Below are 25,116 nucleotides of genomic sequence, written 5' to 3' on the forward strand. Positions count from 1 at the left end.
CACTATTTGTCCACATGAACTGCCAAATTCCAAACACTGAAAGTAAGAATCTAATTTTATGACTCACTCAAGACCTGAGACTTTAACCCATCTCCAACTAGCCCAGAAGAGAGAGCCCTGATTACAAACCAAAGTACCTGACTTTTTCCTCTTGAGCCTCCCTTTCCATCCCTAAAGGAAGAATGGCACTCCCTAGAGTTCTTGTTAATCAAAACCCCAAATACATCTTTGCAATCTGACCAAACTAATACAAGAGAAGCACCGGCTTATGGACCACTGTTTGCTCTAGTTTCCTATTAACTTTTAAAACGTATTGAACCCAGTCTCCTCCTATTTTCCCCTTTTTCATTCTCTATGCTTTCTAAACCTCTCCCTCTTAGGAATAGCACCTACATTTTACTCACATATTTTATTAATTTTTGTCATAAACAAATTGCTTGACCTTCACTGGCACCGTTTGGCCATACCTTTGCTCTATAAATAAAGAAGTCAAGGACTTTGACTTACTACCAAAGAGTTCTGAACTGAGAATTGCAAATGTGGCCACAGTAACAGGCAACAAAATACTTGTTCTTGGGCCCACAATTTCTGCTTTTGGAATGTGGGCAACACCAAATCTCCCAGTCATTACCTCCCCCTCCTGAACTAATTCATAGGAGCTCGAGAGCCTACTTAATGCTATAGAATAGAGCATTAGTGTGTGGGAAATAAGGTTAGGAATTCCCTGAATTTCCACCATAGGTTAACAAGGCATAAAGAATTAGAAAGCCACAGGATAAACAGGGCAAAGTTTCCCAGTATAGGACAAAGGTATAGGAATAGGAAATCTCAGGATGGAAGCATCCAAAATGAGGTAAACAAGATTAGGTATTCAGGGAAGAAATGCCCCCCAACTTAGTACAATAGCAGAAAGCTGCTTTCATAGGAAGGAAGGACAAAAAAAAAAAAAAAAAAAAAAAAAGGAAAACAGGACTTTAGACAGGGCAGGGCAAAGTTGCCCAGAGTGGAGCTAATTAGCAAAAGAAAGGTGTCTTTTTGACCCTGAGGTAGCATGCTCTGTCTTTCTTTACCTAGGCCAGGTAAACAGAGGTGGTGCCTCTTATCTTTACCCAGGCCAGTTTAGGTAAACAGAGGTGGTGCCTCATGTCTGCTGTAAAAAACCTTTCACCCAGCTCCAGGATTTTGTTTTGTATTGACCCAAACTGCTAACACTGCATATCTTCAAAACCCCCTTTTCCCCATGCCCATGAGTTAACGTTCACAGTTTCATTGTCTCTTTGTGCACATCCATCATGCTTGCAAGCCTTCTGATCCTAATAAAGATGGAGCGAGGACCTTACTCAGGGCTCATCTCCTCTCGGACATTAGCCTCTCTTGCATTTCAATTCTGCAGACGCTCTCTTGCTGGACAAGAGAGAACTCCAGACCCAGGGTCTACGACATAGTGGGATTTTACATGATAAGAAAATAAAAGCACTATTAAATCATTGAGCCCTTATTTATTTATTTGAGGTGACAGACAGAGCACTTTAAAAGTATGAGTTTAAGGGCACCTGGGTGGCTCAGCCAGTTAAGCATCCTACTCTTGGTTTTGGCTCAGGTCATGATCTCACAGTTCATGGGTTCGAGCCTGCTGTCAGGCTCTGGGTTCTGTGCTGACAGTGTGGAGTCTGCTTCGGATCTTCTGTCTTCCTTTCTCTCTGCCTCTCCCCCACTCACTCTCTATCTCTCTCTCACAAAAATAAATAAATAAACGTTAAAAAAAATAAAAGTATGAACTTAAAGAAACTATTAGTAAATTCATCTTCCTTAATTGTAAGGACTTCTGATCAGCCAAAAACTCCATGAAACACTTGAAAACACAGGCTGCTAACTTGCAGTAGACTTATACTACACATAAAATTGATTAAAAATTATTAAGCAGTGGGGGCACTTGGGTGGCTCAGTCAGTTAAGCATCAGACTTCAGCTCAGGTCATGATCTCATGGTTTGTGGGTTCGAGCCCCATGTCGGGCTCTGTGCTGACAGCTCGGGGCCTGGAATCTGCTTTGGACTCTGTGTCTCCCTCTCTCTCTGCCACTCTCACATTCTGTCTCTCTTTCTCTCTCTCAAAAATAAATATTTTTTTAAAAATTAAATAAATAAAAGCAATAAAAATAAGACATAACTATATTCAAAAACCTAGGTGAACATCACAAACATAATATTGAGTGTTAGATGCCAATCATAAATGAATATACATAGATTAATCATAAATTTATGTATGCTAAAAAATTATATAACATACTTTTAGAGTAAATTTTTAAACAAAAGCAAGGAAGAGATTACCAAAAGAGTCAGGATTGTGGTGAAAAATTATCAGTGTAGTTCACATTGATAAACTGCAAGTAAATGGATGAAAAATAATATACCATGCAACAGTAAGCATAAGAAACCCAAAGTGGCTATATTAATGTCGGATTAAGTAGATTTCAATATCAAGAGTATTATCAGAGATGAAAAATAATGGGGCACTGGGTGGCTCAGTTGGTTAAGCATCAGACTCTTGATTGTGGCTCAGGTCATGATCTCACCATTCGTGGGACTGAGCCCTGTGTCAGGCTCTGTACTAGCGGCCTGGAGCCTGCTTGGGATTCTCTTTCTTTCTCTCTCGAAATAAATAAACGTTTTTTTTTTTTAAAAAAGAAAAAAATAATAAGGGCGCCTCGGTGGCTCAGTCGGTTGAGCATCCGACTTCAGCTCAGGTCACGATCTCACAGTCCGTGAGTTTGAGCCCCGCGTCGGGCTCTGGGCTGATGGCTCAGAGCCTGGAGCCTGCTTCCCATTCTGTGTCTCCCTCTCTCTCTGCCCCTCCCCCGTTCATGCTCTGTCTCTCTCTGTCTCAAAAATAAATAAATGTTAAAAAAAAAAAATTAAAAAAAAATAAAAAATAAAAAGTAATAATAATGACAAGTTTGGGGCACCTGGGTGACTCAGTCAGTTGAGTGTCCTCTTGGCTTTGGCTCCGGTCATGATATCATTGTTCATGAGATTGAGCCCTGCATCAGTCTCCCTGCTGTCAGAACTGCTCGGATTCTCTTCTTCCTCTCTCTCTGCCCCTCCCCTGCTGGCATGTGCACTCTCTCTCACTCTTTCTCCCACAAAATAAATAAGCTTAAAAAAATAAATGGTGCATAGGGGCACTTGTACCCCAATGTTTATAGCAGCACTCTCAACAATAGCCAAATTATGGAAAGAGCCTAAATGTCCATCAACTGATGAATGGATAAAGAAATTGTGGTTTATATACACAATGGAGTACTACGTGGCAATGAGAAAGAATGAAATATGGCCTTTTGTAGCAACGTGGATGGAACTGGAGAGTGTGATGCTAAGTGAAATAAGCCATACAGAGAAAGACAGATACCATATGGTTTCACTCTTATGTGGATCCTGAGAAACTTAACAGAAACCCATGGGGGAGGGGAAGAAAAAAAAAAAAAAAAAAGAGGTTAGAGTGAGAGAGAGCCAAAGCATAAGAGACTCTTAAAAACTGAGAACAAACTGAGGGTTGATGGGGGGTGGGAGGGAGGGGAGGGTGGGTGATGGGCATTGAGGAGGGCACATTTTGGGATGAGCACTGGGTGTTGTATGGAAACCAATTTGACAATAAATTTCATATATTAAAAAAAATAAAAAATAAAAATAAATGGCAAATTCATAAAAATCATAAATCCTAATAAAGGATTTCAAAATATATGAGGCAAAATTTGAGACAGAATTAAAGCAAGAAATAAACAATTCCATAATCATGGTTAAAAATTTTAACATTCCTTTCTCAGCAATTGATAGAATAACTTGGCAAAAATCAGTTAAGGCATAAATTTAAACAATGCTATCAATGACCTTGACCTAATTGCTATTTATAGAACACTAAGCCCACATGATATATTTAACAAGATAAACCATACACTGCACCATAAAATTAATCTTAACAAATTCAAAAATGCTGAAATCAGAGAGTACTTTTTTAGACCACAATGGAATTAAATTAGAAAGCAATAAAATAATCCAGAATATGTTATTTCTTATTTGTTCCCAAATAGTTGAAAATCAAACACACTTCTAATTATCCACAGGTCAAGGAAGAAGTCAGAAATTAGAAAATATTTTAAACTGAATGATAATGGAAGTAAAATGAAAATATTTGTAGGATGAAGCTAAAGCTAAAAAGTGAAATTTATCATCTTAGTGACTTATACTGGAAAAGAAGTTCTAAAATCAATGACCCAAGTCTACCTCAAAAAGCTAGAAAAAAAGAGGAAAGTAAACCCAAAGTAAATATAAGAAAGGAAATAAGAAAAGCATATTATCAATGAAATGGAAAATAAACAACAGAAAGAAATTAACAAAGACAAATTTAGTTCTTTAAGAAGACAGACAAAATTGATAAACTACAAGCCCGACTGGTCAAATAAAAAGAATAAAATAACAAATACCAAAGTGAAAGAGGGCTTATCATTGCAGATCCAATAGACATTAAAAGGAAAATAAAAGAATATTATAAAAACTTTATGCCAACTACTTTGACAACTTAGAAATCATTCAAGTAAAAACTTGAGAACTTTTGCACTGTGAAATAAACTAATAAAAATGATATAGAAAAGTAACTGCAGATAAGATAAAGCTCATGTGTGCAGGTATGACTGAGTTCAAGGTACTTGTCACTTTATACTTTAAGATACACAAGAACACACGTTAATGGATTACAAATGAAGTAGGACAGGAGGGCCTGGCTGGCTTAGTCAGTAGAGTGTGACTTTTGATCTTGGGGTTAAGTTCAAGCTCCATGTTAGGTGTAGAGCTTACGTAAAAAAAAAATATTGCCGGGGCGCCTGGGTGGCTCAGTTGGTTGAGCATCCGACTTCAGCTCAGGTCACGACCTCAAGGTCCGTGAGTTCGAGCCCCGTGTCGGGCTCTGGGCTGATGGCTCAGAGCCTGGAGCCTGCTTCCCATTCTGTGTCTCCCTCTCTCTCTGCCCCTCCCCCGTTCATGCTCTGTCTCTCTCTGTCTCAAAAATAAATAGACGTTAAAAAAAAAAAATTAAAAAAAAATATTGCCAAAAGGATGACTTGAGATTAATAAATATTTATTAAAACACACACACACACACACACACACACACACACACACACACACACACGGAAGCAGGACCAAGTTGCCCATTCCTAGGTTCAGAGTCAAGAAATTTACAGTGGAATGATTTCCATTTCTGAGTAAAAGGGAGTTTTATGGCAGACCAATACTCAACTATAAAAAAGCCAGATTAAAACAAATAGATAAGAATAAAAGCAAAAAACTGGCAATAACTTAATTATCCAGTAATAGAATATTGGTTGAATAATTCCAGTAGTCCTCCCACCCCTACCCCTTAGCTACAGTTTCACCTTCCACAGTTTGAGTTACCTGCAGTCATCCCCAGTCTCCAAGTAGATAAGCCTCCTTCTGATGTAAATCAGGTCAATAGTAGCCTAATGCTACATTACAACACCTAGATCATTCACCTCACTTCATCTCATCACATAGGCATTTTATCATCTCACATCATCACAAGAAGGGTGAGTACAATAAGATACCATCAGAGACCACCTTCACATAACATTTATTACAACATATTGTTATAATTGTTCTATTTTATTATTAGTCATTGTTAATCTCTTACTGTGCCTAATTATAAATTAAGCTATCATAGGTCTGTATGCATAGGAAAAAACATAGTATATATAGGGTTCAGTACTATACAGGGTTTCAGGCATCCACTGGATGGCTTGAAATGCATCTCCCCAAGGTTAAGAAGGGACTACTGTACTTAACATCCAGTTATGGAATAATGCATTATTAATCAAATTTATTAAGGACTTTTAAAATGTAGAAACACTCATAGAGTGAAGGGAGCAGGGGGACAATGTCACAGTAAATTTTAAAATACAGGAGAAAAGTTTATTTTCATTTAAAAATGTACTAGTATATTAAGTGATTTTCTGAGCAGTAAGATGGAAATGGTATTTTTTGTCTTTCCCAAATTTTTAAAAAAATGTGCTTTTATAATCAGAAAAATGACATTAAAATTAAAAAGGAGAGGGAGAAGTCTACTTATGTGGCTTAAAATACATATTGTTTGTACAAGACTATTTCTATTAACCCTGAATATTTTATCATCAGGGTTTTTGTAAGTATATTTATGGAGTTCAAAGATCCAACTAAGTAAAATTAATGGACAACTCCTTCTATACAGCAATCACTTAATTTTTACAAATGTAACCTTTTAGAATTATATCAAGTTTGGTTACTTAAGTGAATAAGTTAGCAAACCTAACTTAATCTTCAGGAAAACCTAAGGTCATTATTCTGGTATGTTTATTGTGTTGGACTGTAGAACAGTGACGCCCTCTAGAGTTATTGATGGATGTGCAGTTTATCTTTTCTGGTAGCTCAACTTTCCAGGATTGCTGCTTCAGAGTTGGAACTTTCCCACTTCAATACTAGGGTCTAGGGCCATGTTACTCAAAACATTATCACCATTGCCTAGGAGGTTTTTAGATACACAGAAGCTCAGGACCCACTTTTGACTTATGGAATAAGAATCTGCATTTTAAAAAGACCACCAAGTGACTTGTATGCACATTGGATTTTGAGAAACACAGCTCCAGTCTACAAAGAATTTCTTCTGCCTTTACATTCATGAGAAGCCTGGTTTTACAGTTCTCCAGCTGAAACCAATTGTTTTTTCAAACCGCCTTTATCATCCATTACTTCCATCATGCCCTTTATACATTTTCCTGTCTCCAGATCAGAAATAAAAGTTGTGGGGGAAATGAAATGATCAAATCCTGTATGTAAAATTCAAATATTTCCATACTGAAACCCTCTCACATAGAAGGTATATAATAGCTCTGATATTTAAGCTCCAGACACTCTGATACTCCAGACTTCTGAAAAACTCTTTAATGTACAGGTTATTAAAAACCTGATCATCTGCTGATGTTTATTGGGCATGACTGTAATGTAACTAATTTTTCTAATGTGCCAGAATTTATACACCCACATGATTTTTGCCCTCTTCAAAGTAGTCATCCCGAGAAAGAAAATAAATGCAATTTCCTTTGTTTAAAACCTGTCACTTTTCTTTCAGAACTGTAAGTAGTCAAGGTAAAATATAAGAAATTCCTTCTTCCTCTTATTACTCTCTAGCCATTATCTAAAGTCTAAACAAAAATAATCCCTAATTTAATCACTTCCTCATCTAACATCTGTAATTCAGAACTGTCTGGTAACTTGCTATTTGAGTTATTTCCACAAATTGAGTACACCAAAGTCTGCAAAGACTTACGGCCCTAGTGGATACCCATAGGTATTCAAAGCTGCTTTTAAAAAGCTACAGAAAAGGGGTGCCTGGGTGGCTCAGTCAGTTAACTGACTGACTTTGGCTCAGGTCACGGTCTAACAGTTCGGGAGTAGTTCGGGAGTTCGAGGCCTGCATTGGGCTCGGTGCTGGCAGCTCAGAGTCTAGAGCCTGCTTTGGATTCTGTGTCTTCCTCTCTCTCTCTCTGCCCCTTGCAGACAGCTTGCGTGCTGTCTCTCTCTCTCTCTCAAATATAAATTAAAAAAAATAAAAAGTTACAGAAAAGATAAAGGTTTTGAAATAAACATCATCTCCTTTGAAGAGCATATTCATTTAGATACAGAAGCTGGCATATCTCTTTTAAGAAAAATCACAGCACTTCATAGCTGGCATATATATTCTTTCGTTTATAATACTTAAATTAAGGAAATGATAAGGCAAAAAAGCAAATTTTACTTTTTTTTTTAGTAGGCTTCACACTCGGCATGGAGCCCAACGTGGGGCTTGAACTCACAACCCTGAGATCAAGACCTGAGCTGAGATCAAGAGTCGGATGCTTAATCGACTGAGACATTCAGGCAACCCACAAATTTCACCTTTAAAAAATTTAAAAATACACAACACTCTTCAAGAAATTTACTTTAATTCCAAAAGAGATTAATCTAGAATGAACAGTATCATTTTCTACTATTTTTACTCTTGTAGTAAAGCAATGAAAGAAACAACTTGCTGTACATAGATTTTTACATTTCTTTTATACATATCTACGTTTCCTTATTTGTATATGTACTATACATAATTAATACCACCTTAGGTTTAAGAGTCCTAACAGGATTAAAACCTGTTTTTGCATCTACTAATTTATGCGTAAAAAATAAAGACCATGTGTGAACATATAATAGCCTTGTATCTTAAACCCAAGTTTAATTACAGTGTCCTCCAAAGAAGGAAATTTTCATACATGATTAAAGACTTGATTCCATTAAAAAAACAAAGTTCCAGCAAACATGAAAAAAGAAAATCTTGTTACTTGTTAATTCATGATGAGAAAAAGAGATAATTCATCCTTCCACAGAAAAAGTGGGTTTAGAGAACAGTTCTGATAGCATTTCACATGGTAACGTATCAAAAGTCTAATTAATAACCAGCCCCCTTGCTCAGGACAAAATGATCTTAACGAGCTCCTCTTCTGCTCAGTAACCCCAAGTGATTTTTACATTGGGAGGCAGATTACTAGCAGTAAGCTCATCAAATTTAGATTGATCCCTAATAGGCACATTATAGAAATCAAGAACATCTCTGACCCTGCACATCTGGTGAAGCCTGGAGTTGGGCACTGCATGGCCCAAGTCATCAGCTAAACGTGCCAAGAAACTGAACTTCAGAAGGCCATCTTCCAGGGACACATCCTGCCAACTGTTACCGACAGAGGAACCAAAAATTTCTTTGACACAAGATTCCAAACGACTCTGGAGATCTTCAGGTGGTATGTATGTTCGGCTTCGTAAGGGTGGACACACCAAAATAGGCTCTTTCTTCACTTCTTCTAGTGTCTCAGCCACCACTAGCTTTTTCTCTTTTCTAGAATGGTCAAAAACAAGTATGTGAATCTCTGGTTAACTGCACTAATGCAGCTGACAAACTGACAAACACCAGACCTAATCTTACCCATCTATCTAAATCAACCAATAATTTGCACACTTACTACTCTTCTGGGCACTGTAGAGAGAAGAATAAGATAGGTGCCTGCCTTTGGAAGCTTAGAGTTGAACTGAGCTGATACAGACAGAAAAGAAAAGCTACTTACAGATTTCACATGCTGTAAGAATTCCTAAGAACACGTAAAGAGGTAAATCGCCTGTCTGGGATTCCCAGTTTCCAAACCCAACCAACCGCTCTAACCTCATGTCCTACAAATCTACTATAAACACTCCATGCCCTACCCACACTAAACTACTACATTCTGTTTCCCACTTTCCTGAGGCCATGTGTTACCTCAAGTTACATCCTACAGGAGATGCCAATTTCATCTTTGCCTATTGAAATCTTACTTTAAGTCCTAGAACAGAACTGTTCTCTTCCAAGGAGTTTTACTTGATTTCTCCAAATATAACTATAAATTCCTCTGATCTAGTATAGCGCTTTATGTTGCTTTCACGGCACACGTCATCGTACCAGAGTTTTATTTATTTACATTCTATTTCTCTTACTAGATCACGGTTTCTCAGCCCAAACACTTGACATTTTGGACCAGATAATTCTTTGTTGTAGGAGGCTATCCTGTAATTGTAAGATGCTCAGCAGCATCCCTGGCCTCTACCCAGGGCAGGGTAAATGCGAGGAGCACTCCTATGCTCCAGTCATAACCAAAGGACACTGCCAAACGCCCCCTGATAGGCAAAATTATCTCTGGTTAAGAACCACTGTACCAGATTATAAACTCCGGAATACAGAAACCTGTTTTATTGATTTGGGGTCCTTTGAAAACTGCTTGGATAACTACTACTGAGTACATGGGCCAACGTGAGGAAATCTGCCTAATACACTATTTCAGTGCTTAATGAAATATTATTCACTCTTGTTTTCCATGGAGCTGGTATCTGACTGGGATTGGTCATCACTACAAAAATTGGGAGGCACCAGAAATGAATGATGTGTGTGGGGGGGGGGGGGGGAAGGAAGGACGAAGTACAGAAGGAAGGAAGGGGAGGGAGGGAGGGGGAGAGGGAGGAAGGAAGGAAGGAAGAGAAAGAAAGAAAGAAAGAAAGAAAGAAAGAAAGAAAGAAAGAAAGAAAGAAAAAGAAAGAAAAGAAAAGAAAAGAAAAGAGGGACGCCGGGGTGGCTCAGTCGGTTGGGCGTCCGACTTCGGCTCAGGTCATGATCTCGCAGTTTGTGGGTTTGAGCCCCGTGTTGGGGAAAAGCAGTAGATGGAGAGTCAAAGACGGGTTCCAGCTGTGCCATTAACTTGCTTTCAGCAAAATACTTCCTATGGGGCCACCGTTTCCCCATATGCCAGAGCACTTAAGCTCTGAGAAGGGACTTTGCTTCCACTGCTGTAACCTACTTAGGGAAATGCTGGGCCTGAGAGGGCGTTTAGTAACTATCTGTTGATGAATCAATGAATGGACAAACGAACAAAACGAGGAGGCCACGCTTCATTTCTGAATCTAGCTTGTGAAGAAATACCCCGCGCAAATGCACTTAGTTTACGGAGCACTTTCACGTTCATGTTCCACGTTACTCGTTCCAAACGAACCACTTGTATCCTGATACCACAGTCGGTGCCTGGAACACATGGTCAGTACTGTTTGCTTACTACACTAACGAGTGAAGTGGAAGGGAAAGGGGGCGGCATTTCCGTTATAAGATGAGAAAACTGAGGCCAAGACTGGGCCCCACCACTCAAGGACACCCGCGCTGAAGCCTCTGAACTCAGAACCTAACGTACTTTCTCGTCCTATCCCAAGTCAGGCGCAGGGCCAGGGTACCGTCCTAATAGCAGAACTCCCACTTTTGAATTCGTCCTTTCATCCTCCTCAGTTTCTCTCACTTTCGCTGAACGAGACCCACCATCTAACCTTCCGCTTTACCTGAATCGAGACCAAAATTCTCTGCGTGGTGCCCCTAAGACTATCCACGTGAGGCCTCTTCTGGTAACGCCAGACACTGACAGCGCCGCCATCTCGGAGGAGAGCTACCGGCTGGGGCTCTGCCCCCAGCCGGCAGTGACGCGCCAAGACCAGCCAATCAAGTGTAAGCTTAGTGATAGGTGTTCCCTTTTTCCTGTTAAGCCTCCCCAGAGGCTCCCTCCCGCTTTGCACGCCGGAAAATGTAGTCCGATGGGTCTTGCCGGCGGAGGCTGGACCGAGGCGCGCTCTCAGAGCACGACGGGAGTTGTAGTTGGGGGGCGTCCCGGGAAGGTTCCGGGTGACGCCTTCTGGTCCGGGGGCGGGCGGTCATAGCGCTCCTTGGCTGAAAGGAGGAGGAACTGGCAACTGGGAGGAGGCTCTAGTGAGGCCTGGAAGGCTGCGCAGCTAAGTGGGGAGGGAATTTGGAGTTGGGGGACAACCAAGTAGTGGGTCTGATATGCTGCTGGGGTCGTGACCGCTCTGGGACCGAGGCAGGACCTGGCCAGACCCAGCCTGGAGGCCTCGCCTTCGTGGGGCCTAATTTCCAACGGCCGGGTAGGCCTCACGAGAAGCTCCTTTCCTTGCGGCTTTCCCGGGTTCCCGTCCTGATTTTCTGTCCTGGAGATGGCCTCCCCGAGCCCCCCGCCGGAGCCAAAGGTAAGTCGCCCCTATGGGTATCCCCGTTCTCTGGCCACTACTGGAGCTAGGCCGCGCTACCCACCCTGCCCCACCACCCCCGCCCCCAACCCCACGACCGTGGTCTTTAAGGCCAGCGCTGTGCAAGGAAGTACTCCGTAGTGGTCCGGATTGCGCCTCGCGACCAAATCGCCCACTTGGCCCTTCAAGAGCGACTTGATAAATTAGCTGAAGAAAATTAGTAATGCTGCAAACAAGCGCTCTCATTTGTGAGTTCTTCCAGATGAGGCACCATTTTTGACTCTTCCCTGTGTCTTGTGCGCCTGTCACGAAGCTAGGACCCCAGGTAGACGCTTAGAGAACTTCCTGCAATTGAATTGAACAGGGTCTCAAGCCACTGCTAATAGAGTTGGATGGAGCCGGGCAATGAGGTGCAGGAAACTTGGGGAGGCCTTGGGGCAACTTACTAAAATAAAAGTGTTAGGGTATAATGATTCAGCCAGAAAAGCTCTATCCTTAGGACCATCACTACTGACGACCAGGATCCAGTTCAGTTGCCCTCTAGTTGGAGGTGCTTGTCTGATACAGAATTGGGCCCCATTTGGATCTCTGGGTAATCATGTTCCTCCTAGACTACCCGGCTCTGAAAAGTGATTGCTTCGGCTGCTTTCAGTGGTAGAATTGTCCTTGAGACAACAAGAACTGACTACAGAAATCGTACTATTTCAGGGGTTGCTGACATTTGAGGATGTGGCTGTGTTTTTTACCCAGGAGGAGTGGGATTATCTGGATCCAGCTCAGAGAAGCCTGTATAAAGATGTCATGATGGAGAATTATGGAAACCTGGTCTCACTGGGTAAGAATCTTTTGTTCCTCTGATTAAAATATCTAAGAAGCTATAAGAAATCAGACCCTGAGAACACTTGAACCACCACGAGTACCGCTTTGTTCCAAAGTTCAGATTCAAACATTTTGGCCATTAATTGTTTCCATGACTCTCATCTGTAGTGTCCTTGCAAAAACCAAAATACAAGCCTTTCTGGCTTCTTATCTTCATAATCTCATTCCCATACTGCTCTGCACTTTCCCTCCTGGCTCATCCTCCCACTGCTTTCCTCCCACCCCTTTTCACTCTGCCTTCTGGAGCCCCTGTTCTTCTTCACATAATGTTCCTTACCCCTCCTGGCCTTAACTGAAAACTGGCACTTTCCCAAGGACACCACTTCTCTGGCAGAGGCTGCTTACTCTCCCACATCCTCCTTTTTCCCTATCCTTTGTCTCAAGGCTGGAAGGGAGAAGTTACTATTCTCCTGGCTTTTCAGTATTGTTCCCAAAGCGTTAGTTTTAACCCTTCAAACAAAATCTCCCTTTGGAGGCTTCAGCAGTCTTGCTCTACCCACCCAGTTCTCTTCTGCTGTCATCTGCCAACATTGTTTGGTCTGTCACACGTAGATTTTGTCACATTTCAGAATCTCTCTATGCTAACCTATGCCATCAGTGATGCAGCCATTATTTAAGCCTGGCTATATCCTGACCATGTTGTCTTCAGGAACCTTGCTTTCCTTTTTTGTTCAGCAAGTCACATCAGTGATCAACCCTCAATTTTGTCAAGGCAGGCAAATCTTAAGCCCCAGTATCTTAGTCTTTGAAAATTCTTCAGCCATTGTTTTTATCTTAGACCATAACTAAACAGGGGTGACCAAAACAGACATGATCTCTGCCCATGTAGAGCTTACTACAATTTCTTACGCTTCTACATCTTCTACTCATTTCCTCCCAAACCAGCTTATTCCCAGTCGTGCTACTTGTTCCTTGATTTCTCCTTTTTCCTCCCAGATTATCAGTCCTCTTCTAACTTCACCTCTTCTTCATCTATTCCATGGACCTACATATGAATTATCACCAGCATGCTCTCTTGACACCTTGTCATTGTGCTCTACCCATTCTGCAAACTTCATATTCTGTATTGGTTATAAAATCAGCTTTTTCTCCTGAGTTGCCAAGCACAGCAGGGGAAATTGTTTAACTGAAAGGATTAATGCCCTGGATATATGCATGGCTTTTCTAATAGTCTCCAGTGGGTTTTTACATCTCAGCCAATTTTTTATCATTGATTTGCTCATTCTCTTCTTCCCTTTAGTGACCATTCCAAAAACTTAAAAAAGTTTTCCTTGGGTCCATCACTCAGTAGTAGACCTCACTTTCTGTTTCACAGAGAAGATAGAGGCCACTGAATATGAACTCTAACTTTCTGCCCCTCGTGTGTACGCTTAGGTCTGCTCCTTTTTCCTCACTTCTCCAAGAACTTATCCGTCATCTTTTTTTTTTTTTTTTTTTTTCCCTTACAACTTCAGTCTCTATTCCTTCTCCTCTGGTACCTTTATTTTGGTGATGGGTATGTTTATGACTCTTCCAGTTGGGGAAAGTAGGGCCGGGGGGGCGGGGGGGGGTGGGGAGTGGCTGTCCCTTGAGAGAGCCTGTAACCTGCTCCTTGTTCACTTACAGCCAAGTTTTTGTAAGAGTAGTTAATGTATATTCTTTACTTTCCCTACCATTATCTCTAAGCCCCTTTTCTTGCCTCTACCCTTCCCCTTAAATTGTTTAGCATTCTACTTTAATAGCCTAATTGTCAAATGGAATAGACACTTGGACCTTATTTTATTTCACCTCTCTTTATGTATTTGAAGTTCTTTATTGCTTACTTGTATTGCTTTCCTCTCCATCTACATGCTTTCTTTGGCGAACCTTATCTGCAGTCAGGTCATCACCTACCACTGTGATGAGTCCCAGATCTTTATCTCTACCTAAGAGAAGCAATTGAAGCCTAACTGCCTAAGCAAAAGTCCTGGTTCCACCACTTAGAAGCCTTGTGACCATGGGTGAATTATATAACCTTTCCATGCCTGTTTCTTTTTTACCCAATGGCAGTAATAATAGCACTTACTTCTTAGGGTTACTGTGAGTACTAACTGAGTTAATATGTGTAAAGCACTTAGGACACTGGTTAGCATGTACTAAGTATAGTATAAATGTTGATTGCTATCGTCATCATACCTATTATCTTCTCTAAGAGCTCCAAAATCTTCGGCATCTCCTTTTGAAGACCACATAAATAACTCACACCTGGCCAGTCTCAAATAACCATTAAGATCTCAAGGACCTTCTCTTCAGAATTAAGTACTCCTCTCTGTGCTGCCATGTATTGCACTGTGCTGCACTTCTGTTGAATTTCTCAACTGTATGCACAGTTTACGATCAATTTATCAAATGACTGTACTCTAGTCATTCTTTATGTTATTTCTCTAACCAGACTGGTCTCCATGAGGATGGTAACTATATATTTTTTCATTTGATTTCTCCAGCACTTAGCACAGAACCAGGTATATATTATATGCCTTTAAATATTTGTATAACTGAATTACTATACTTAAGACTCAGAACCTCTTGTGGCTCCTGGGTGGCTCAGTTGGTTAAGCATCCAACTTTGACTCAGGTCATGATCTCGCAGTTTGTGGGTTTAAGCCCTGCATCAGGCTGTGTGCTGACAGCTTGGAGCCTAGAGCCTGCTTCGGATTCTGTGTGTGTCTCTCTCTCTGCCTCTCTCCCCCACTTACACACTATCTTTCCCTTTCTCTCTTTCTCAAAATTAAGTAAACATAAAAACAAGAAAAAGATTGGTACCTCTTGAACAGATTATTGCATTAGCCCATAAACTAGCCTCTTGCCTCCAACTCCCTTTCTTTTAATACATTCTATTCACTGCCACCAAAGTGATTTTGTTAGTTAACTGGTTACAATTTCAGATTCCTGAGAGCTTAATAAAAAATTTAATTTCTTGTCCTACCTACCAGGGCCTCTCTAAATAGCCCCTGCCTAGCTTTCTAACATCATCTATTACTTCCTGCACACCACTTCAGTCTCTAGCCAGATCAGCTGCTGATTTTTTTCTCCCAATATGCCATGGTGTCTCTGAGTCACTGCCAGCTTTATCCACACATATGGTATCCTGGTTGATAGAACCAGGCAAATGCCCAGTCTTGCCTGTCCCTACTACTGTAAAATGTGAGTACCATATGGATGAAGGCATGGCAGTGAGCCCATCTGTGATCTACTTTCAGGCTCTCATTTTAGCTGAACTACAGCTTTTTATCAGTTCTTTCTCCCTCCACAATCTTTTCATCTTCCTCTGTAGACTCTGTCTCCATTCCCTTGATGAAAATCACAATTACTTAACCTTTTTTTCTTTAATTTTTTTAATGTTTATTTATTTTTGAGAGAACGAGAGAGACATAGTATGAGTGGGGGAGAGGCAGAGAGAGAGAGAGAGGAGACACAGAATCTGAAGCAGGCTCCAGGCTCTGAGCTGTCAGCACAGAGCCCAGTGCGGGGCTCAAAATCACGAACCGCGAGATCATGACTTGAGCCAAAGCCTGACACTTAAATGACTGAGCTACCCAGGTGCCCGCTTAACTTTTCTAATATAGTGTTTTCCTGCACTTCATCTTGCTGCTTTACTTAATACAATACTTTTCCAGTTTTAATTTTGGTCCTTTATTTAATACCTTTCTCCTTTCCATGCTGATTTTTACTTAAAAACTTTAGTAACAACATTGATAATACAGCTGACAGCTTGATCTCAGTTCTTTGAAATGAACTGGACTTCTTTAATTTTAATGACTCCTTTTCAGTCTGCTTGAACCTTATTGGACCTTGACAGAATTGGGAATTGCTGTACCTGTAAGACCTTAATCTCATTGCTTCAGTTCTTTGATTATAGTCTCTTTTCAGTTATTTGTTCAACTACTCATCCATTCAATAAATAGTTAATCAAGCACTGTGCTAGCGCTAAGAATGCAAGTCTTCCCCATTCTGTCATTCTTTTACCAAGAAAACTGTTCTTTTTATACTTTTTTAGATACTAGGGTTAGCAACTATGGTCCACAGCCCAAATCTGGCACTGTCCATTTTTATAAATAAAGTTTTATTGAAACATGGACATGCCCAATCCTTTGTGTATTATCTGACACTACTTTCACGCTATAGTGACAGAGTTGAATAGTTGAAGCAGAGACCATTTTTAGCTAACAAAGCTAAAAATATTTATTGTCTGGCCCTTTTTAGAAAATGTGTGGTAACTCTTGTTCTTTCCTAAAGTTTAGCCACTTCCACTTTACCATTTCCTTGCTTTTTGTCTCTCTTCTCAGCTAGCATATTATTAAAACGGATTAAAGATTATAGGAATCAACTCAAACTAGCTTAAGCCAACAAGAGAACTTACTGTAGGGACATAGGTGGCTCATAGGATATATAAGCATGATTGCAACTGGATATCAGAAAAGGACTAAACCCAAAAATTGGTGCGCTCAGGAAGTCAGTGATTAACCCTTGCATTTTGTTTCTTTCTCCTTGGTAGATTAGTCTTTCCTCCTCATATCCACATGCTTTTGTCCCTATAGCTTCTGAGTTGATAGGTTACAATTCTGTCATGTTCAGAATAACTGCATATTTCATTTTTAATTCCAAATTCCTGGGAGAGATGCACTTTGAGTCAGCGGTACTCTAGACAAATTAGCTATGATCACAGGATGGGAACATAAGACAAGCATGGCAGAGACCTCAGAAGGTGATTATAGCTAACAAGCCCAGATTTCACAGATAGTCCTTTCTGTGCTGCTTTGTGTACAAGACTGAAGTCACTTGTTTTCTTTACCTATCTCTTTGACCTGTTTATTTTTGTGCCAGAGCATCTCTATTTTACTTAGCAATATATTGCATTTTATATCTAGCATGATAAATCATTCTCTTATATTCTTTTCCAGGATACACTTAGCTAGTTTTCTGCATTCTTCCAGTTGAGATTTAGATTCATTGGGGTTTTTAATTAGTTCATAAGATTTTGATTGGAATACAATTGGGTTCATAGATTGTTTTAGGAAGAATTAAGATCCTTATAATATTGAATCTCTTTAGCAATTTGGTTGACTCTATTTATCTGTCTTAAGTCCTTCAGAAAAAGTTTATGGTTTATCTCTGTGGATCTCGTACAGTTCTTGTAAGATTTATTCATAGGTTTTATGGTTTTGTTATCATGAAAAGCATATTTTATTTTTCTATAATATTTCCCAACTGGTTATCCTTGGTAGTAAGTACCAGTATTTATTTTATAGCTTAGTCTTCATGTTGCTATTATATTTCACTTAATTCTTCTAGAAATTTTAGTTAGACATTCATATTGTCTGCAAATAAGAATTTGTCTTACTCCTTTGAGTAAAACCCCTGGAACAGTAACCACTGGGTAAACATTAAGAGAGACTTCCCCTTCTCACAAGGAATTTACAAACCCATAGAAGAGACGAACACAAACAGTTAAAACAGCAGTGAAGTAATAGCTGTAATACAGTTGTGGATGAGGACTGGTGATAAAAAACAGAACACCTAATCTGTCTAGTGGACTTAGTGAAGGTTTTGTGGAGGAACTGTTGCTTTGAATTGAGTCCTAAAGAGCAACCAAGAGTTGACCAGGTAAACAATGCTGGGGGACATTTAGTAAACGAGATATGCAATGAAATGGTATAAAACATTAACATAAGCAATTTGCCCAATTCCAGTGTGAGAAAGTGGGTAGAAGGGTGACTTGAGGTTTAGAGAACCTGTTGTGAAGCACTGAGTATCATAATGTAAAGAGCTTTGATTTGATCCTAGAGGTGATAGAGTACTAGTGAACCTACAGGTGGTGATGTGACTGGAATTCCATTTCCTGTACATCTCTCTGGATGCAGCGCAGTAGGTATGGTGTGGGGGCAACTTAAAGACTAGAGTGAAGGATTATTAGATGGCTTTTGCATCATCCAGAGAAAACATGGGAAGAGGGTAGATACTAGAGAGTCAGATCTTTGGTTTTGGTGATTGGGTAACAAAAAGAAAAATGGAGAAATCTAGGATGATTTTCTACTTTGGGTAATGGATGAGGATGCCCATTAAGAGAAGATAATTAGAGGTAGAGACCTACATGACAGCAGATGATGAGGATCATGTTAATTGCAAGCCCTTTTTGAGGCATGTAAGTGGCGATATCCTGAGTATGAATATAGAGCAAGGTAAGAATGTAAACATGGGTGGGGCACCTGAGTGGCTTAGTCAGTTAAGCATATAACTCTTGACTTTGGCTAAGGTCATGAGCTCAGTTTGTGAGACTGAGCCCTCCTGTCAGGCTCTGCACTGACAGTGGAGAGCTTGCTTGGGATTCTGTGTCTCATCTCTCCTCTCTCTCTCTCTCTCTCTCTCTCTCTCTCTCTCTCAATAAATAAATAAATAAATAAATAAATAAATAAATAAATAAGCTTAAAAGAAAGGAATGTAAACATTATTGGTAACAGTAACCTTGTCAAACAGCAGTTGACAAAGGAAGAAAAATACACGAAGGAGATTTTTTAGAAAAGGCCAAAGAAAAAGTAGGGAGGGGACTAGAAAAATGCAACATACAACAATACATACATATAGCATACAACAACAGCATAGAAACTTAATACGATAACAGCATAGAAACCAAAAACAGATAGTGTCAAAATGGGAATAATCGACAGTGTCAGATGCTGCTGAATAAAGGACTGAAAAATGTTCATTGTATTTGTTATTCAAGAGTTATTGGTGATTTCATAAGAAGCATCTCTAGATGCTGGAAACCAAAGCCAGATTTCACAGTAGGTTATAGAACAGATTGAATGGGAAGATGTTGGGCATGGAAAACATAGTTGGGAAATGGAGAGCTACAGTTAAAATTTTATTTCACAAATTTGGATTTCATTAAGAGAAGGATTTCAAGTTCAAGATATAGTTGGACATATTTGTATGCTGAGCATATTTGTATGCATGTTGATATGTTGGACAATGGAGAATACAGATGGAAGAAAAAGGGAAAAATGCTAATAATTGAACAAACACTCAGAGACAAGTGGGATAAAGAGAAGGTAGATGAATTCAGCTTGGATAGGAATGGGATAGATCTTCATGTGCCATTGCATATAATTTTATAGGAAGGGGGCAGAAAGTTGAGGGAGTTCTTTGATCCTTTTTCATTGTGTGAAAGAAAGCAGTCCAGTGAAGTGAATTTGAGAGAGAATACTGTAAGTAGTATAAGCAAAAATAAAGTTTCTACTAGTTTCTTAGAGGAATAAGAGAAGGCTTTTTGGAATAAAATAACTTAATGACTGGTTTAAAGTGAGTGAAGAAAAATTCGAAGATGACTCCAAAGGTAGAAGGTTAGAAAATTAAGAGAAAAGAGGAAGTCTAAAAAAGGAAATTGTTTAGGGCCAAATATATATTTGGTAGTGATCAACCAAATATGTGGAATTATCCAGCAGAAAGCAAGAGAGAAAAGAAAGAAGTCAGAGGCAGACTTAAGTGTTCTATATGCCACTCTGTTTACATCGTAGACCATTATGTTATCTTTCCTTAACACATGCAAGATTTTCATTTCTCAGATGTCTTAGAGACTCTCAGTTGGAACCAGATGGTTCCAATGTGGCTTTTACATCTTTGGAAGAGTAAGAATCATGTATACTTGAAGAACGTGGGGTGATTTGTGGTAGGTGAGGTTACCACACACTGCTTTTCCCTGTTTCTTTCATTAACCTTGACTGTGTTCCTTTGTATTTATTTTTGTCATTCTATATCATAGACTCCATGTCACTCCAACCCATTTTTTTTTAAAGCTGTTTTGTCTCTTGATACAGGAATTGCTTTACTTAATATTTTACCATTTTATTTTCTTTCCCCAGTATACTTGTCATTCATTTTATTTGGTAGGAAGTTTCATGTCTTATCTTTGCATACTGAATCATTACACAATGCCTGGCATGCTTTTGATTGCAATAAATAAATTCTTTTTTTTTAATTTTATTTTTATTTTTTTATTTAATAAGTAAATTCTTATTAATTGTTGCTTCCTGGTTTTTGTCTTTTATCTTTCTCAACATCATTTTGTGTTCCTTTCTGTCAGTTACTTAATCTACTCACACTCCAGCAATGTTGTTTCATTCCAAATTTCCCAGAACCTACTGTTTTCTTCCTGTGTCATCCTTTCTTCTTTGACAGACTAATTCATCACACCACTACTTGTTTTATTTCATTGTTGGCCCATCTTACCTTGCATAATTCTCTGTTGATCACCAGCCCTTCCTCCCAACTCTGCTTACCCCCACTGACTTATCATTTGCCTCATAAAAACACTCTTTTCTGGGCACCCAGCTGGCTCATTCAGAGGAACATGTGACTCTTGATCTTGGGGTTGTGAGTTTGAGTCCCATGTTGGGTGTAGAGATTACTAAAAAAAATTAAAACTTCAAAGCTTGGTCCGTTAAAAAACAATACTCTTCACACCCCTTCTCTAAGAAAAACTTTTCATCAGATAACTAATAATAATATTTACATAGCTTGTATTCTTTGCCAGGTATGGTCTTAAATGCTTTATGTATAGGAACTAATTTAATTTTTACAACAATACTGTGAAGTAATCATCCACATTTTATAGATGTAGTGGATTGATTTATCTTAATCTTATTTTCCTAAGCATTTCTCCTTGCTAGCAAAGAGCCTGGCTAATCTTTCTATTTTCTATTTTCTATTTTCTATTTATTATTCCAGATGTTTTAAACAGAGATAAGGATGAGGAGCCAACTGTAAAACAAGAAATTGAGGAAATTGAGGAAGAAGTGGAACCACAGGGTGTAATAGTTACAAGAATCAAAAGTGAAATTGATCAAGATCCCATAGGTAGAGAAACCTTTGAACTTGTTGGTAGGTTAGATAAACAGAGAGGAATCTTCTTATGGGAAATACCAAGGGAATCTTTGGCCCAGGAACAGAGAATGTTCAGAGGAAACACTAACATTATTCGTAAGAGACCAAACCCAGAAGAGAAATGCCATAAATGTGAAGAATGTGGAAAGGGATTTGTCCGCAAGGCCCATTTCATTCAACATCAAAGGGTCCATACTGGTGAGAAGCCTTTTCAGTGCAATGAATGTGGGAAAAGTTTTAGTCGCAGTTCGTTTGTTATTGAACATCAGAGAATTCACACTGGGGAAAGGCCCTATGAGTGTAATTATTGTGGAAAAACCTTTAGTGTGAGCTCAACCCTTATTAGACATCAGAGAATCCACACTGGAGAGAGACCCTATCAGTGTAATCAGTGTAAACAGAGCTTCAGCCAGAGAAGGAGCCTTGTTAAACATCAAAGGATCCACACAGGTGAGAAACCCCATAAATGTAGTGACTGTGGGAAAGCCTTCAGTTGGAAATCACACCTTATTGAACATCAGAGAACTCACACTGGTGAAAAACCCTATCACTGTACCAAATGTAAGAAAAGCTTTAGTCGAAATTCATTACTTGTTGAACATCAGAGAATTCACACTGGGGAAAGACCCCATAAATGTGGTGAATGTGGAAAAGCTTTTAGATTAAGTACATACCTTATACAACACCAAAAAATCCACACTGGTGAGAAGCCTTTTCTTTGTATTGAATGTGGAAAAAGCTTCAGTCGGAGCTCATTTCTTATTGAACATCAAAGGATCCATACAGGTGAAAGACCTTATCAGTGCAAAGAGTGCGGGAAAAGCTTCAGTCAACTGTGCAACCTTACTCGTCATCAGAGAATTCACACAGGAGACAAACCCCATAAATGTGAGGAATGTGGAAAAGCCTTTAGTAGGAGCTCAGGTCTTATTCAGCATCAGAGAATCCACACCAGAGAGAAGACTTACTCATACAATGAAACTAAGGAAAGTTTTGATCCAAATTGCAGTCTTGTTATACAGCAGGAAGTCTATCCCAAGGAAAAATCTTATAAATGTGATGAATGTGGGAAAACTTTTAGTGTCAGTGCTCATCTTGTACAACATCAAAGAATACACACTGGTGAAAAGCCCTATCTATGTACTGTATGTGGGAAAAGCTTCAGTCGGAGCTCATTTCTTATTGAACATCAGAGAATCCACACTGGTGAGAGACCTTATCTATGCAGACAGTGTGGCAAAAGCTTTAGTCAACTTTGTAACCTTATTCGACATCAGGGTGTTCACACAGGTAATAAACCCCATAAATGTGATGAATGTGGGAAGGCCTTTAGCCGGAACTCAGGCCTTATTCAGCATCAGCGAATACACACAGGAGAGAAACCTTACAAGTGTGAGAAGTGTGACAAAAGTTTTAGTCAACAGCGCAGCCTTGTCAACCATCAGAAGATCCACGCAGAGGTGAAAACCCAAGAAACCCATGAATGTGATGCTTGTGGTGAAGCCTTCAATTGCCGCATATCTCTGATTCAGCATCAAAAATTGCACTCTACGTGGATGCAATAAATGTCAAGAAATGTTCGAGCACAGTTTGACTTGAGACTAGCTACCCAAGTGCGGTTTCAGTATGGTTCAACATGAGTCAGGTTTAGTGATAAATTCTCCTTGGTGTCAGGCAAATTGTTTCTGAAGATTCTGTGAATAGTGGACAACTGCCCACAGGCAGCTCAAGACTTCCATTACTCTTTGTTTTGATGATCATAGAGAAAGACTCAGTAATTTATTTAAGCATCCTTTTCAAAAAAAAAAAAAAAAAGCATCCTTTTCTAACACATCTTTCAGCAGAGAGGTCAAACCCAGGTTCAGAGCACTTGGTATTGTAATTAAAAAGGAGAGAAGGACAAAGTTGCATTGGTACAAGGGAGCTGAAGGTAGAAAAGTAGCGTAATTTTTCAAGAAAGTCCTCTGCCACCATTATATGGTGGTTCTTTCAGTTCCATGATGTGTCTGGCTGTGCATGCCAAAGCCTAGTAATTAAGCATATGATTACATTTTCAAGGAAACAAAGCCCCAGGTGTTTTTTGGTTTTTTTTTTTCCCTTTCTTTTTTTAACTGCTTCTCCAAAGTTTTGGTCATTTCTTAAGAAAGCCAGTTTTTTGGCATGTGAGTTAAAGAAGCAGTTCCAATGCCTTGTGGTTCCCAGATCTGTGAAATGAGTGGACCAGTAATTTTACACGTAAAGATTATGTGAGTAATTAAGAAACCTAGCAAAGGTGTTACCAAGGAACCTTAGGGAGTGCCTTTTTTTAAGATGGGCCCAACAAAGTGGAGGAAGACACTTCTTTATGTGCCCTCCCAACTGTGAAACATAATTGTAGTCCTATACAAATAATCTTACTCCTCCACTACCAGTAGCATGCAAAAGTGTACATATTTTGATTACCAAGAGTTGGAAATAAAAAATATCTGGAGTCTATGCTAGGAAGCTGAGATATTTTGGTATTGCTTTGGTTTTTATGGTAACTAGACTTTGCATGCAATTTTAAAATCCTTATTTCTGGTTCTAGGGTTTCCCTTAGTTAATGGTTATATAAACCTACTAATTCATCTGTTCTAATCATTAAACCTGTTTTGTTTTTTGCTTTGTGTAAGAGTTCTTTATTACTTTAGTGCAAAATCTATCCTGTCAAACAAATACTGCATTTGAAAATTAGAATTGGGGTGCCTGTGTGGCTCAGTCGGTTCAGGTCCGACTTTGGCTCAGGTCATGATCTCACTCCTGAGTGAGTGAGTTTGAGCCCTGTATCAGACTGTGTGCTGACAGCTCAGAGCCTGGAGCCTGTTTCAGATTCTGTCTCTCCCTCTCTCTCTGCCCCTCCCGCACTCTCTCTTTCTCTCTCTCAAAAATAAACATTTTTAAAATTTTCAAAAAAAAATTAGGATCAAGATTTAAAAGAAATCGCTCTCACTTGTTCTACCTGTGACTACAGGCATACCTTGGAGATATTGTGTATTTGGTTCCAGACCAATGCAATGAAGCAGATAATTGGAGTGAAGCAAGTCAAATTAATTTTTTGGTTTCTTAGTGCATATAAAAATTATGTTTGCACTTAAGTGTGCGGTGGTATTATGTCTAAGAATTCAATGTACATACCTTAATTTTAAAATATTGCTAAAAAGGGCTAACCATCATCTAAGCTATGAATGAGTCAATCACTGATCAGATTAGCATAACATAATAATGAAAATATTTGAGATATTCTAGGAATCACCAAAGTGTGACAGAGACATAAAGTGGGCAAATACTTTTAGAGAAATGGAATCAATAGAATTGACACAGGTTTGCCACAAACCTTCAATATGTGAAAAAATGCAGTATCTGAGTAGCATAATAAAGCAAACCAATAGAATGAGGTGTGCCTGTAAGTTACCTTTCCTGGGTTAGTTCAATTAAGGTTAAATACAATTTTTTTAGTTTCTGAATATGGAATTCCAAAACACCAGAACTCCAATTCTAACTTCCTAATAGCTTGAGGAAAAAAACCTCCTTTTCTTCAATATTGTAGACATTCTGAATGTCACCTCCAAACTTAAATCTTCTCAGAATATGTGTGTGTGCACATGTAAATGTCAGTGTTACGGTATACATGTAGAAATTGTGCACTCTCCTATT

At 39.3% G+C, this 25,116-nt stretch overlaps 2 protein-coding genes across 4 annotated transcripts; one reads left to right on the forward strand and one right to left on the reverse strand.

Moving 5' to 3' along the window:
* Positions 1 to 8,007: 8,007 nt before the first annotated feature.
* MRPL50 (mitochondrial ribosomal protein L50) lies at positions 8,008 to 11,091 on the reverse strand. Its single transcript, XM_042912924.1, has 2 exons — positions 10,972 to 11,091; positions 8,008 to 8,962 (listed from the first exon to the last, which is right to left on the reverse strand). The coding sequence occupies exons 1-2, from the start codon at positions 11,061 to 11,063 to the stop codon at positions 8,575 to 8,577; spliced, it is 480 nt and encodes a 159-aa protein (XP_042768858.1). The 5' UTR covers positions 11,064 to 11,091; the 3' UTR covers positions 8,008 to 8,574.
* A 129-nt stretch (positions 11,092 to 11,220) lies between these two features.
* On the forward strand, positions 11,221 to 24,091 carry ZNF189 (zinc finger protein 189). Of its 3 annotated transcripts, none has more exons than XM_042912316.1 (3): positions 11,221 to 11,667; positions 12,376 to 12,502; positions 21,289 to 24,091. In XM_042912316.1, the coding sequence occupies exons 1-3, from the start codon at positions 11,635 to 11,637 to the stop codon at positions 23,007 to 23,009; spliced, it is 1,881 nt and encodes a 626-aa protein (XP_042768250.1). In that variant the 5' UTR covers positions 11,221 to 11,634; the 3' UTR covers positions 23,010 to 24,091. The 3 variants fall into 3 exon arrangements, with proteins under 3 accessions (XP_042768250.1, XP_042768251.1, XP_042768252.1); XM_042912317.1 differs by having other exon boundaries at positions 12,418 to 12,502; XM_042912318.1 differs by having other exon boundaries at positions 12,421 to 12,502.
* The last annotated feature ends 1,025 nt before the right edge of the window (positions 24,092 to 25,116 follow it).

Source organism: Panthera leo, chromosome D4, assembly GCF_018350215.1.
Source record: "Panthera leo isolate Ple1 chromosome D4, P.leo_Ple1_pat1.1, whole genome shotgun sequence".
Lineage (NCBI taxonomy): Eukaryota > Metazoa > Chordata > Mammalia > Carnivora > Felidae > Panthera > Panthera leo.

What these genes read in the sequence shown, in the direction of transcription:
- MRPL50 (XM_042912924.1), bottom strand. Translation starts at nt 11,063, where the DNA reads ATGGCGGCGCTGTCAGTGTCTGGCGTTACCAGAAGAGGCCTCACGTGG. An exon ending in GAATTTTGGTCTCGATTCAG is followed by an intron (nt 8,963 to 10,971) that starts GTAAAGCGGAAG and finishes TGACCATTCTAG; the next exon opens with AAAAGAGAAAAAGCTAGTGG.
- ZNF189 (XM_042912316.1), top strand. Translation starts at nt 11,635, where the DNA reads ATGGCCTCCCCGAGCCCCCCGCCGGAGCCAAAG. An exon ending in GCCCCCCGCCGGAGCCAAAG is followed by an intron (nt 11,668 to 12,375) that starts GTAAGTCGCCCC and finishes GTACTATTTCAG; the next exon opens with GGGTTGCTGACATTTGAGGA. An exon ending in TGGAAACCTGGTCTCACTGG is followed by an intron (nt 12,503 to 21,288) that starts GTAAGAATCTTT and finishes TTATTATTCCAG; the next exon opens with ATGTTTTAAACAGAGATAAG.